At 41.8% G+C, this 13,543-nt stretch overlaps 2 protein-coding genes across 3 annotated transcripts in view; both read left to right on the forward strand.

Annotated features, from left to right (window-relative positions):
* Nucleotides 1–13,543, forward strand: part of vex (somatomedin B and thrombospondin type 1 domain containing protein vexed) — an 88,791-nt gene that overhangs the window by 56,415 nt on the left and 18,833 nt on the right. For both annotated transcript variants that reach the window (XM_017234221.3, XM_017234220.3), the window contains exon 3: nucleotides 8,226–8,420. In XM_017234221.3, coding sequence (XP_017089710.2) covers nucleotides 8,226–8,420 — 195 coding nt within the window. The remainder of the gene's footprint in view (nucleotides 1–8,225; nucleotides 8,421–13,543) is intronic.
* On the forward strand, nucleotides 9,493–11,085 carry LOC108120515 (uncharacterized). The gene is made up of 3 exons (XM_070281798.1): nucleotides 9,493–9,546; nucleotides 9,662–10,375; nucleotides 10,451–11,085. The coding sequence occupies exons 2-3, from the start codon at nucleotides 9,677–9,679 to the stop codon at nucleotides 10,616–10,618; spliced, it is 867 nt and encodes a 288-aa protein (XP_070137899.1). The 5' UTR covers nucleotides 9,493–9,546; nucleotides 9,662–9,676; the 3' UTR covers nucleotides 10,619–11,085.

A 13,543-nucleotide genomic window follows, 5' to 3' on the forward strand; every position in this document is an offset into this window, starting at 1 on the left:
AAACGTAACTTAATTACTCCCCTATACCAAAATTAATTACAAAATACTTCAAGTTTTTATAACTTTCAATGAAAATTAGTTTTCATTCAAAACATCTGTTCAATTGTCCCCGCAGCATATTATTTCCTGAATAATTTGAAACATTTTACAGTCAATTGATTGAAGAAGTTCAATCGAGGGGGTCTTGAGAATTCTGGGAATCGTTTTGGCCAGACGATTACTTTTAACTGTCACTATCTCTGGCCAAATAGCCCGAGCCCGAGCTCCAGCACAGAGCCCATCGAAAAGTATGCCCCTGCCGGAGAAATACATAAATCGAGCATATAAAAATCAATTTGCCGTAACCGCAACGTATATACATACATATATATAATAGAGGGTTTTGGTTTTATGTATTTTGTGGAGAGAAGAAGGATTCTGATTTCGATTCTTGGTTTACGGACGCATGTTGCTGCATTAAGTAACTGGAGGATGGAGGATGGAGGATGGAGGACTCCATGCCACTCCACTCCACTCCAATCCATTTTATTTGCACACTTTTCCAACGAACTGTTTTGCATTCGAAGCTCGGGCAGGGTATTTTTGTATTAATAGCCTATTTATGCCCGCAGCAGTAGTCCGGCTCAATGCACTCCGGATTGGGGCGTCCGGATATGGGTGCTACTTCTCACTCGAACACCTAAAAGTCCAAGGGAATTTATGCGAACTCGGTTCGCTATTGAGTTTGAGCTGAAAGCGTGTAATCTGCTTCAAAATGATTTACACACCAGGCCTTTTTTTGTACACTGAAAGAAAGTAAATTTTAATCTACAGACTATCTGACATATCAGTTTTTAAGTATTTTTCTCAGTATACTGGGAACTGGCAACCAACTTGTAATAGTCGTAATAATAGCAATAATAATTTGCACAACCCTTTCGGCTTTTGTCGATTTTACTGCTCAATTTGATGACCAGCCAGGGGGAAGAGCCACGTAAAAAGCAAAAAACCAGGAAGAATGCCAGGACCCTTCAGGACCCCTGAGTATCCTGAGTAACCCAGAGCCCTCGCCTTGAATGGCCCGTCGTCTCGTATTTCGTGCCAAGCAGCACATAAAAGTCAATTGTCTGCAACAAATTGAACATTTTTGTAGCAGCTACCACTCGGTATTCCATTCACAACAAAACTTGACAAGGGAAAATGTATATCCTTATACATATATCCTTCAAGAAAGTCGCAGTAGAAGGTACTAGGTAGCTAAGGAAACATGGGAAATGTGAGATATAATATTAGATCTTGGGTTTATCAATTTTTAAAAGGTTAACTATCATCTTGAAGGATTTTTCAACATTTTGGGACTCTTTTTAGTAACCAGAGTTGCCCTCTAGGTGGATTGAAGCCTACTGGCAACGCCATTGATTAACCAAGGCATCTAAGAACAGGAACCATAACCAAGAAAACATGATTATAGTAACAGATCTTAGTTATATCGACTTTGAAAATAGTATCTTTCACCTTAAAGCATTTTTCAACATATTCTCGCAAGTTTCATCTCCCAGAGTTGCCCCCTAAGTGGATTGTCGCCAACTGGCAACGCCGTTGATCGAGTTTCGGGACTGTTAATGGACTTTCCACCGTCAGGAAACCAAAAAAAAAAGGAACCAAAAGCGAGGCAGGAGCCACAACCTAACGATTGAGAAGCGACTATGGTCGTCAAGGGTTAACATTCCGATTGACACGTGAATGGAGAAAAAGCAAATTTGAATTTTTCATGCCCCCCCGCCTGCCTGCCTGACTTGGCATCGAATATCGGTTTAGTAGGGTTTTAGTTTTTTTTTTTTAGGGTAACTGACTTGGTTTCTGGCCTTTGATGGCCCAAAAACCCATTGGCATGCACTCAGCTGCAGTTCAGCACATATGCCCCGACAAATTGTGTGACCACTCAGTGACCCCTGACCTGAACAGGCACAACAGCACAGCCCCTTCCCTCCCCTTCCTCTCTAAAAGTTTTTCGGGGGGCCTTCTGCCCAAATGTCCTTCTGGTGGCGGCAATAGTTGGTCAAATTAGTTGCACACTCGCCCATAGACACACACTGGTGTGTGGAGGGAAAGTTTTCGGCTTGAGAAGTGCCTTTGTGCATGGCTAACAAGTCTATTAGCCAAATTGTAATTGCTGACCTAATCCAGAGATTCTCAGGCCAGGTCCCAGACTGCCTACCTACCTACCTGGCTGCCTGCCTAACCGCAAGCCCCCGCAATATCGATGTTTGGGCCATGTTTGTTCAGGTTTCATTATTTTGCAAATGCATTTGCCAGCTTGGCTTTTCGAGACCAGTCATTGGCCTTGGTCTCTTGGCCAGATGTTGGCCAGTCAGCCAGCCAGCTAGAACACCTGTGAGGGCGTATTGCCAACCACTGCGACTACACATACGAAGTTTTGGTTTAAATGCTTCAAGTTTGGGAGAGTGTATGTTTTTGGAAATATTTTTAGATGCTTTGGTGAATATTTTTTACCATTGCAGAGGGGTATCGACCCAGAAATCGTTTAAGGTACTCCGCTTGAGAATCGGATAAGAATTGGCGAAGATATAGCCAACCCCGTGGGCCCTATAGGGGAAAACCCCATTTTCAGGGATCCCCTCACGAAAAATGGACAAAAAATCTAAAAAATATTTTGTATCTGGATTTTGATGCAGAATGATGGAGAATCGATCCAGAAATCGTTTAAGGTACTCCGCTTGAGAATCGGATGAGAATTGGCGAAGATATAGTCATCCCCGTGGGCCCCATAGGGGAAAACCCCATTTTCAGGGATCCCCTCACGAAAAATGGACAAAAAATCTAAAAAATATTTTGTATATGGATTTTGATGCAGAATGATGGAGAATCGATCCAGAAATCGTTTAAGGTACTCCGCTTGAGAATCGGATGAGAATTGGCAAAGATATAGCCATCCCCGTGGGCCCCATAGGGGAAAACCCCATTTTCAGGGATCCCCTCACGAAAAATGGACAAAAAATCTAAAAAATATTTTGTATCTGGATTTTGATGCAGAATGGTAGCAAATCGATCCAGAAATCGTTTAAGGTACTCCGCTTGAGAATCGGATGAGAATTGGCGAAGATATAGTCATCCCCGTGGGCCCCATAGGGGAAAACCCCATTTTCAAAGGATCCCATCAGGAAAAATGGACAAAAAATCTAAAAAATATTTTGTATCTAGATTTTGATGCAGAATGCTGGCAAATCAATCCAAAAATCGTTTAAGGTACTCCGCTTGAGAATCGGATGAGAATTGGCAAAGATATAGCCATCACAGTGGGCCCCATAGGGGAAAACCCCATTTTCAGGGATCCCCTCACGAAAAATGGACAAAAAATCTAAAAAATATTTTGTATCTGGATTTTGATGCAGAATGGTAGCAAATCGATCCAGAAATCGTTTAAGGTACTCCGCTTGAGAATCGGATGAGAATTGGCGAAGATATAGTCATCCCCGTGGGCCCCATAGGGGAAAACCCCATTTTCAGGGATCCCCTCACGAAAAATGGACAAAAAATCTAAAAAATATTTTGTCTCAGGATTTTGATGCAGAATGGTGGAGAATCGACCCAGAAATCGTTTAAGGTACTCCGCTTGAGAATCGGATGAGAATTGGCGAAGATATAGTCATCCCCGTGGGCCCCATAGGGGAAAACCCCATTTTCAGGGATCCCCTCACGAAAAATGGACAAAAAATCTAAAAAATATTTTGTATCTGGATTTTGATGCAGAATGATGGAGAATCGATCCAGAAATCGTTTAAGGTGCTCCGCTTGAGAATCGGATGAGAATTGACGAAGATATAGCAATTCCCATGGGCCCTATAGGGGAAAACTCCATTTGCAAGGGATCCCCTCACGGAAAAATGGACAAAAAGTCTGCTTGCTTGTCTGTTAGTCTCTTTCCCAAACTACATCTTATAACTGAGAGACCATTTCAATATTTTAGAGTATAGAACCCCCGAAAGAGCCTCTGAATATCCATTCCAGTAGCAAGCTTTTCTGGCTTTTGGTTTTGTTGTATTTTCATTAAAAGGAAGGTTATGTGTCGAGGTCGTCTGGGTAATTGGACTGTACAGGTAGGGAGGTTCAGGTACAGGACCACCCCCATCACCTCCCTCCCATCCAGCAAGCCTAGAAAATTGTAATTTGCATTAAGTGTTGCCACCACAACAAGTCAACCACCCAACCACCCAACTACCCAGCCATCCAACCACCCAGTCACCCAACCACCCAACTTTCACGCATTTGCAATTGGACGTAGAACGTTACGTATCCGCCGTGTTGGCCGTGGCACGTCGCCGCCTCCGCCTCCGCCCCCGCCACACACGCACGCTGAGCTGGCTTTGTGCCGCTTTTCAGCCGCTTTTAGTGCACCGCCCCTACACCGCCACCTCCACCTGCCCTGTTAGCGACGCCCCTGGTCCTTGCCGGGTGCTCTGGCAAAAAGGTCTATTATAACTTTGTCGTGGCAGAAGCCAAGCCAAAGTAATATACTTTAGCACATGGAGTGTCCAGAAAACAAAGTTCAGCCAATGCAGTGGCTTATATAGTCGAGAGTGGGTGAGTGGGTTGGCTTGGCTTGGCAGCATATCAAAGAGTTTTATTTTAGTTGCTTGTCAGGGGATTTAATTAAGTGCAGCTATGCCATAAATATTAAGTGCAACAAGAATGCCGACCAGCAAGTTTAAACAAAATTTCATTTCAGATTTTTCACTCGAGGAGAGTCCAGACATTTCATGAATATTTCTATATTTTATTCTATTTTTAAAATCGAAAACAAAGCCCAGGGATATGCCCAGGGAATCTATCCTCCTAATTGGATTTATCAATTTTTTTTTAAAGGCCCAAGAAAATGCTCTCAACTTTTAAAGCCTTAACTCAAACACAGTTGGTGGATATTTTTGGACAAGTGCCAAGTTGGCTAGGTGGTTAGGTCAGGTCTAGCCCCTCATCCCAACCAGTTGCTGGAATATTGGCAGCTTCCCCAGCACTCATGGCTTATATTAATTACAATATCTAGCATGTAATTGTAATTTCGCAATTGAATTAAGAAACCATTCGATAGATGTTGCCAAAACAGTTGCTAGTTTAAGAGTATTTTTGGGTAAAAACTTTACCAATATTGTATGACACGTGCTACCAACATGCCACCAGCCTGGCTGCTGTGTGGCATGTGGCATAAGGGATAAGGGATAGAAGTGGCAAGGAACTTGCTGCCGATAAACTTCACAAAAGCCAAAGTATTTTGGAAGCAAGTTTCAGTTATTGTTATGACAACACTCGATGTTCCTGCGGCTGCAGCAACTGCCTTTCGAATATCCATCACTGAGAGAAAGATATAGTCCTTGCCACTGCATTCTAGACAATATCAGTGCCTTATAGAGGATTATCGAAATTTAACCAAGTGCCAGAAATGAGGCAACAACGCCGTCTCTTGTTATGTAATTAGAGTCGGTGGCACAGCTGTTGCCACATTTCAGTGTCCCTTTTTTTTTTGGCCGCTTATCTAGCGCACTTGAGTTTGTCAGCAGCAATTGTTTGACTTTACTTGACTTGTCCAAAGGACACACTGCAGGACAGGCCAGTCGACAACAGGACACACACACAAGAACCAACCAGTGGAACAAAAGCGCTGTTCAAATATCACACTTGGAAAATAACTAGTTAGTATTAGGTACTAAAATATAGATGATACTCTTATTAAGACCTTTAAAGCTTAAAAAATACATATTTTTGCGATGAAACTCACTATTTAAGGTCCTTTCTGGCTCCTAGTCCTTGTTCATTTTGGGCCGAAAAATATGCTGGAAATTCTTGAAGTGCATCGCCAAAATAACCGGCAGCCGCATTTGACGCCATTTGTTTTACTTCGCTGACCACAAATAACCCTGCGGCCTGGCCTGGTGTTGCGGCCTGGCGTGGCATGCCTTGTGGCGAGTATTTTCCAGTTTCCAGTTGCCCAGCTGCCTCCTCTGCTGACCATGTCCTGGGCAACAGTCTCGCCCCAACTCCCACAGCGTCGGACAGTGAGTTATGCGGTGCATATGAGCCCCCAAGGAAATGCAGTTGCAGTGGCACAGTCACAGCTTGCAACATGCAACATCCAGCATTCAGCAATAATGGCATTGGAATCTGCAACAAGCCAATGACAAGTACTCCAGTCGAGTGCATCTGCTGCGATTCTGAAATGTTATGGTCCTGTTTTTTTTTGGCTTTAGAGATGGAGTTTCTAGGACAACAGAGAGAGAGATTATTAGGATAATAGAGCCTTAAAGGTCCTTCTCTTTAAAGAAAGGAAAGCAATCATTACAATACCATCAACCATTAACCATAAGCCGAATCAGAAATCTGTTTCCAACAGTCCTGTCCTCAATTATCGCAGCGCCAGGAACTGAGTCCTATTGGCCATTTTCATTATCCTTTTGGGGTCAGGTATAAGGCGTCCAAGTGCCGCCTGCATCCTCCTGCCTCCTGGTTCTGGCTGGCCATCTAATTTTCAGCTCCTTGTCGCTGCGCCACAACAATCAAGTGGCATGATTGCTAAGCAGCATAATGCCATTTATTGCCACAACAAGCGCAGCCCCAGCACTGCAAAAAAAACTACTAGGATTAGTAGTGAAGACCTAGCATAGTGTCACATAATATTTCTCAGAGTGTAGTAGCAGCTCCAAAGTCCTTGGCTGTGGCGAAACTTTGCCCGCATTCGCATTCATGGGCTTGGTACAATATGCTAAACGCTCCAACACCACCAGCAGCTCCTCCAGCAGTTCCTCCAGCAGCTCCACCGCCAGCGTCCCAAGTCGGGGCAAAAGGACCAAAAAGGATCCAACCAACAAGGAGGTGGAAATGAGAAGCTGAAGCCAGGCCAGAGCCAATGCAATCATAATTTTAACTACTTTAGTTTTATTCCACCCTCCAGAGCTGTCATCTAGCGGCGCCTGCACTTAGTTCTATTATCCTGGGCGCTTTGTTCGCGACTCCAGCGACGACGCCTTCTTGTCCTTTTCGTCCTTTTCAGCAGCTCTGTGCTGTGCTGTACTGTGCTGTGGTGCTGTGTGCCTTTTTTTTTTGTTGTTAATTCCACGCCGGCCACAATAAAAAGCCAATGGCATGATAAGGGGGGCGCGAACGGTTACTGCCACGGTGGCCAGGAAATGTCAGAAAAGGGGGGAACCACCAGCAGGACCAGCAGCACCAGCAGGACCGGCAGGGCTGCCAGGAGGCAAAGTGTAAAATGAAAATAGAAATTGCCTTTGTGCACTGCGCGAAATTATCCTCATCCTCCAATGCCATGCCGGCAGGATATTGCCTTTGGGCAAATCACTTGGAACGAATCCTCGTCCTCCAGGATATATGCAGATAGCCATTAAAAATCCCTCGAAATTTGCCAATAGACCAGCTGGAATGCAAAGTTTGTTGATTATTTAATGAAGGATATTTTTGGGAGAAGGTTTTAGGATGTATCTTACCTTAGAGACCTTGGTTCTTAAAGATATTATTTTAATAGACTACCTAAAATTAAAAGAAACAATAAATTTAAATTAAAAATAAATAAAATTTTAATAGAAACCTCATCTCCACTCCTCGGATCTCGAAGTTCGAACCTTGAGGCTTCCTCCGCTGGCTAGTTCCTCTGAAATGAATCAAAGGCTATATATTTTCTGACCAATAAGCTATGTATATGACCCCCGGCCAGGTCCAAACATTTTAGCCATAAAGATTATTCCCAGCTCCATGCAACAGCTGAGCAAACAGGCATGATGGAAGGCAACGAATTGCAATTCGTTTGTGGCAAGCTTTTTGCGGCTTCATTAGCGCCTCGCCACGCTCTGCAGACTGCCTGGGGCGGGCGAGGGGGACCACTAAATGTGGGGCGACTTGTGGAGCTTGATTAACACCTAACCACAGTTGGGTGATGGCTTGGGGTTTATGGGCCAAAGTGGGTGGCTGGGCTAGCTGGCCAATGCAGTGAAGGCATGGATTGCGAACGTGGACCTTGGACGGCAAGAAGTGCAATCAAGGCGTATGGATTTTAATTAATTTTCCCATTGCAGCATTTTAATTAAAAAACTTGAGAGCGCGCTCAAGGGGCCCAAGCAGGGCGTGTCAAGAGCCATTCCCCAACCCTATTATAGGCCCCCAACATCTTCGATTTTGGACTTTCTGGCCCCAAAAACTAACCAAACTTTGATCTTTTCTTGCAGTGCTGGACTGCCAGGTGGGCGACTGGGGTGCCTGGAGTGAGTGCGACAAGAGTTGCGGCACCGGCATGATGACCCGCACCCGCCAAATCCTACAGGCGGCCCAAAATGGTGGCAAGCACTGCCCCACGTTGCTCCAGAAACGCGGATGCCAGGGATACCGATGCCATGGACATCGCGACAAGAAGATTCTAAGAGGTAAGTAAAGAAATTAACTTATCACTTTAATTGGGGCTTTAAATATTTTAATTTCACTTAATTTAAACCATTGGGATAATTTTTAAAACGTGTTTAACGACATAAAGGCCTAACTACACGATCGGACCTAAGAACTTACCAATTAGGGCTTTTTAGTGGCGCCAAAAATACTACAGATGCACTTTGTTTTGAGAAGTGGTTTTAGTATTTTATATTATGACTAAAAAATAAATTAAAAATATTTTACTATGCTTTTTTTATAAAATTTAGCAAGCTGGGTCAGCTTTTTTTTAAAAACAAAGACCTAATATTTGTTTGTAGGTCTCTTCTTGCAAGCCACCAAGTTGCAAGTAATATTCTATTATTAATACAAATTAAACAAAAATAATTTTATAGAAAACAACTCTTAAAAATGATTATAAAATTATTATTTATTTATTAATTAAAAAAAGAAAACATCAAACTGGGGGTGGACAAGAAAAAGTGTTAGAAAAGTACCCGTGTAGTGTTATAAAAGTACACCACTAGCTTTAATATCGTATATTCAAAACATAAATCAGCCTAATTAAAAAAAAAGCTAAATAGCTATATAAATATTAACTTTAAAAAGCTAATCTATGCTAAAAAATTTGTCTTGAATTCTAATCTTAAATATAATTTAATATTCCTGACTAACTTTAGGTTAAAACTAATTCATAAAATAAAAAAACATATGTTTTTTAAAGATAAAAAGCTAAAAACATATGTTTTTAATGAGCCATAAGTGCCTTAGTGGGACCAGCCCTGGAACAAGGACTTATGTTTTATAAAAAAAAAAGTTTTTTATAAAAACATAATAATTAATAATCCCAAACCTAAAACGCGATCGTTCAAAAAAATTTATATTTAAATGGGAATATTTTAGCTGAAATTCCTATTATTTTAGAAAAAATTCCTATAATATAAGCCTTTTCCTTAAATTGTGCACGACTCTAGTGTTACCGTCTTTCGGAAATATCGTATATATCGTGTAGGGAACCAGTTCATCAAAGTGACATTTCCGTGAAACTTAACTGCGCCCAACTTCGTGGGCTTCCGTTCTGGTGACACTCGTTCATTTCGTCTTCGACGGCATCCGGAGAAGGTCGTAAGTAATCTTCAAACATCAGCTTCGGTAATAGCTTTTTTTTGTTTTTGGTGAAAGTTTTTGTGTTTTCTTAACAAGTCCATCCCTTAAAACAGTTTATTTTCTAAATCGAAAGAAAACTCATTTGACAATGGACGTAGTCCTCAAAGAAAGTGAGGTTCGATCCGCGGAGGATCCGGAGGCTGAGGTTGGTGAAGTTCCTCGGGATGAGGTTCTTGAGGAGCCATTGGCTGAACAGCCGAATCCTCCTAGCGTGGCTGCTGCTCTAGAACTTGAGACTACCGAGCGCATCGAGTCTTCCGATGAGGAAAAGTTCACCAGTGACGAAGACACTACCGAGGCTAAGGAGACGGCCGAATCAGAGAAAAAACCAGAAAAAGCCGTGGCTAAAGATTCAGATAAGAAAGACGATGAGAGCCAAGAGCTGGATGATTCTATCTTTCGTGGACACCTAAACGATGCTGGTGGCAACACCGATGATGAGATCGAAAAAGCATTCGCAAATAGCAATTCGAACTCGGATGATGAGATTGATAAGGAATTGGCTGCGGAGGAGCATGAGTTGGACAAGCCTCTTTCTGACTATAGCGACATTGAGAATGAAATTGAAAATGCTTTGAAGGAGAAACCATCATGCAGCAAGAAGGCCGATGGCAAGGCCAAGATCTCTTCGAAACCGATGACTCGCAAGCAGGCACTGCGTTGCGCCACTCCGCTGTCGGAGTTGCTATCGAATGTTGATACCGAATCTGTTGGGGCTCCCAAGGAGAATTCACGTGGCGGACCAGGCGGTAGACGTGCATCAGTTACCGGCGAATCGTGGACTGAGGTAAGTTTGGTGAATGGCCACAAATATGGGGGATATTATGTAGGGGGACTTGTAAATATAAAACTTTGTTTACAGGAAAATGCCCGATCTTCGGACTCAAGCGCAGGCGCATCGACCAGTGGTAAGAAAGCCACCAAACGTGCCGCTTCCGAGGGCATGGACTCTCTATTAGAACATCTGGAACTCAAAATTAAAAAGCCCAAAACATCGGCTGACGACGAGAGCGATGACAAGGAGGAGTAATCACGTGGTGGACCGAGTGCTGCAGCCACAGATCTTTTCGCAAAAACAACAACAAATTGCTATAAATTTGACGCTGTAAACTTTGTGCCTTCGATTTATTCACTAATCCATATATTATACACAACATTTAATATTAACATTTTAAATACTCAAACTACCATGTGCGCTACAAAAAAATCCAACCAAAACCAAAAACTGTAAACCAAAAATCACACACAAAAATCACATACACAAATCATAATCACAATCATATGCATTCACATACACACACACAAAATTCGCATAAGACACACACATAAAAATCACAATCATACACATTCCCATTCACACACACAAAAATCACAATCATACACCTTCATACACACACACAAAAATCACATTACACATACACATACAACAATATTCCCAATGCCCACAAACACCTAAAATGTAATAGATTAAACAAAAACCAAACCAACAGAATAAAAACGCACATTCCTAAAACAAATACTCTTTTTAATAAAATATTTTTTTCGGGGAAAAAATCGGGATTTTCTCAAAATAGCCATTTTCTGATGAAAAAGAAAATGGACGCCAAAGACGAATGAAGGAATGAGGAAAAACAAAATGGCGGCCAGAGAGACATGTATGTGAAAACTCACATGTGTATTGGAAACGCCGCCAAAATTATTTTCAGACGCTTCCAGAATTTTTGATCGTATGCAGACGCATTTTGAGGGGAAGTAACGATAGACTAGTTGTCCCTTTCTAATTTTTCAAGAAAATATATAAAGACAGATATACATATGTATGTTATATATTTCATAATAAACCAACAAAGACATATTATAAAAACCCACACACTCACCTTACAAAAAAGACTTTTAATAACAAAATATTTCTCATTTCTTTATTGAAAAGTTGGGGGTTTCTCCAAATAGCCATTTTCTAATTAAAAAAAACCCCAAGAAGGCATGTTTCCCTGAAAACTCATCCATGTGTATACTCATACATATGAACATGGGGCTTGCAAAACATACATATGTACATCATACATACATTCATACATACATATATGTTTATTGCAAGCCCCGCCAAAATTATTTTCAGATACTTCTAGAATTTTCGATCGTATGCAGACGCATTTTGAGGGGAAGTGTCGGAGACTAGTTGTCCCTTTCTAATTTTTCAAGGCTCGAACAAAAAAGAGTTGTGATACATAAAGAAAAAAATATACATATATATATATATGTATATACCTATTTACTTTATATACTTTAAAGCAGGTGCCATTTTGCTGCAAGCTTAGTGATGTGCAAAAAGTACCAAAAGAAACAGAGTGGCAACGCTACGTTGTCGATACTATCGCCACTGCTTGCATATCGCAAGTTTACTCGTCTCTAGAACTGAACCAAAATAATGAAAAATTCTTCAGAATTATTTTCGGGCAAGTATTTAAAACGATTTAAAGCTTTAAAGATCCAAATAATTGAGTTAATTTTTTTGGCTTAGCCCGACAAGAGGTTCAGCCGTCATAAACACGCTGATTCGATCAAGACGAGACTCTCCACTCGCCCACTGGTTTGTTTTTGTTTTGGAACTGGAACTGAACCAGCAGCAGCGGACATGACACAGAAGGAATCGGAGGCAAAAAGCTTTGCACCTAAACCAAACTAAGTAGACTGACAGGGACATCAAAGACCTCTGGATGCACTCCAGCTCCAGCTCCAGCTCTAGCTTCAGCTGGTCCCCGGGTCCGGTCCGAGTCGCGCTTCAGTTTCAGCTTCAGCTATCCTGGTTTTTTTGTGTGCGTGCCTGTGTGTGTGTGTGTTTTTTTGTGATCCTGGTCGAGGTCCTGGTGCTGTAGTCCGTTGGTCCATTGTTTTTGGGCTGTCTGCTGCAAGTGGAAACTTTTTTAAATTGCCTTTTTGCATGCACGCTGCGAAAATACAATAGTTTCGGTTGATGTCCTTGATTAAAGGATAATAAGGCTATGCATACCCGATACTTAAGGCCATAAAAATGCAATATTTAAAGCTTCAGCATAATTTCCTTCGTGTTTTTAAGTAAAAAATGCCTGAAATTTAAAAGAACTGAAACTGTGTAGGGACATGGCTTAAATATTTGAATATTGCTATTAAATATGAATTTTTTTCAGTGCACTGACATCTGCACGGGCAAAAGGCAGAGCAAAAACGGATCTGCCAAACTCCAAACAAGAAAGACCGAGTACGTGAAAGAAAGCTGCAGAAGTGGGTGGAAAATATGGGGTGGTAGTGCTAAAGCGTTGGCGACAAAAAAATGTCATAGACCCTCGACACCACCACCTACCACCACCTACCACCACCATACCACCTAGCTTTGGCTCTTCGGCTGTAGCCAAAGCAATTTTCTGCAAGTGGCTGACATAAAAGCCATATTATATTTGGCTAAGTGTCACCGCCGGCTTACAAACACAAAGACCCTGGCAGGAGGAGGAGGAAGGAGTTTAAGGGTGGGGGAGAAAACTATTAAAATATCGCTGCGAAAGTTTTTGTTTATGTTTTGGGACGCCTGCGCTCCATTAGCCATGGACGTGCCTTTCCACACAACCAGAATCAGAACCAGAATCAGGACCTGAGACCAGCACAACCCACCCAACACAACCCACTTTTGTTTGGTTTTAGTTTCGCCTTCCGGTTTCCCATTTTTTTTTTCTATTTAATTTTTTGTTTTTTTTAAGCACACATGTGTGTGGAAGTCTTTAAGCGTTTAATTAAAACTTTGATTGCTGTCATTAAAATATTATTTAACCGCATGCTGGCCAAGAGAATAGAGCTGCTGCCAACTGCAAGCTAAAGGATGGATACATTGTTGGATGTCCTTAAAGTCGTGACATATTTTTAATGAAATTAAATACTATAATAATTATCGGAACAAAACTGGCAATATAATCAGGGGATCCCC

The sequence above is a fragment of the Drosophila bipectinata genome, chromosome XL (assembly GCF_030179905.1).
Source record: "Drosophila bipectinata strain 14024-0381.07 chromosome XL, DbipHiC1v2, whole genome shotgun sequence".
NCBI classification, from domain to species: Eukaryota; Metazoa; Arthropoda; class Insecta; order Diptera; family Drosophilidae; genus Drosophila; species Drosophila bipectinata.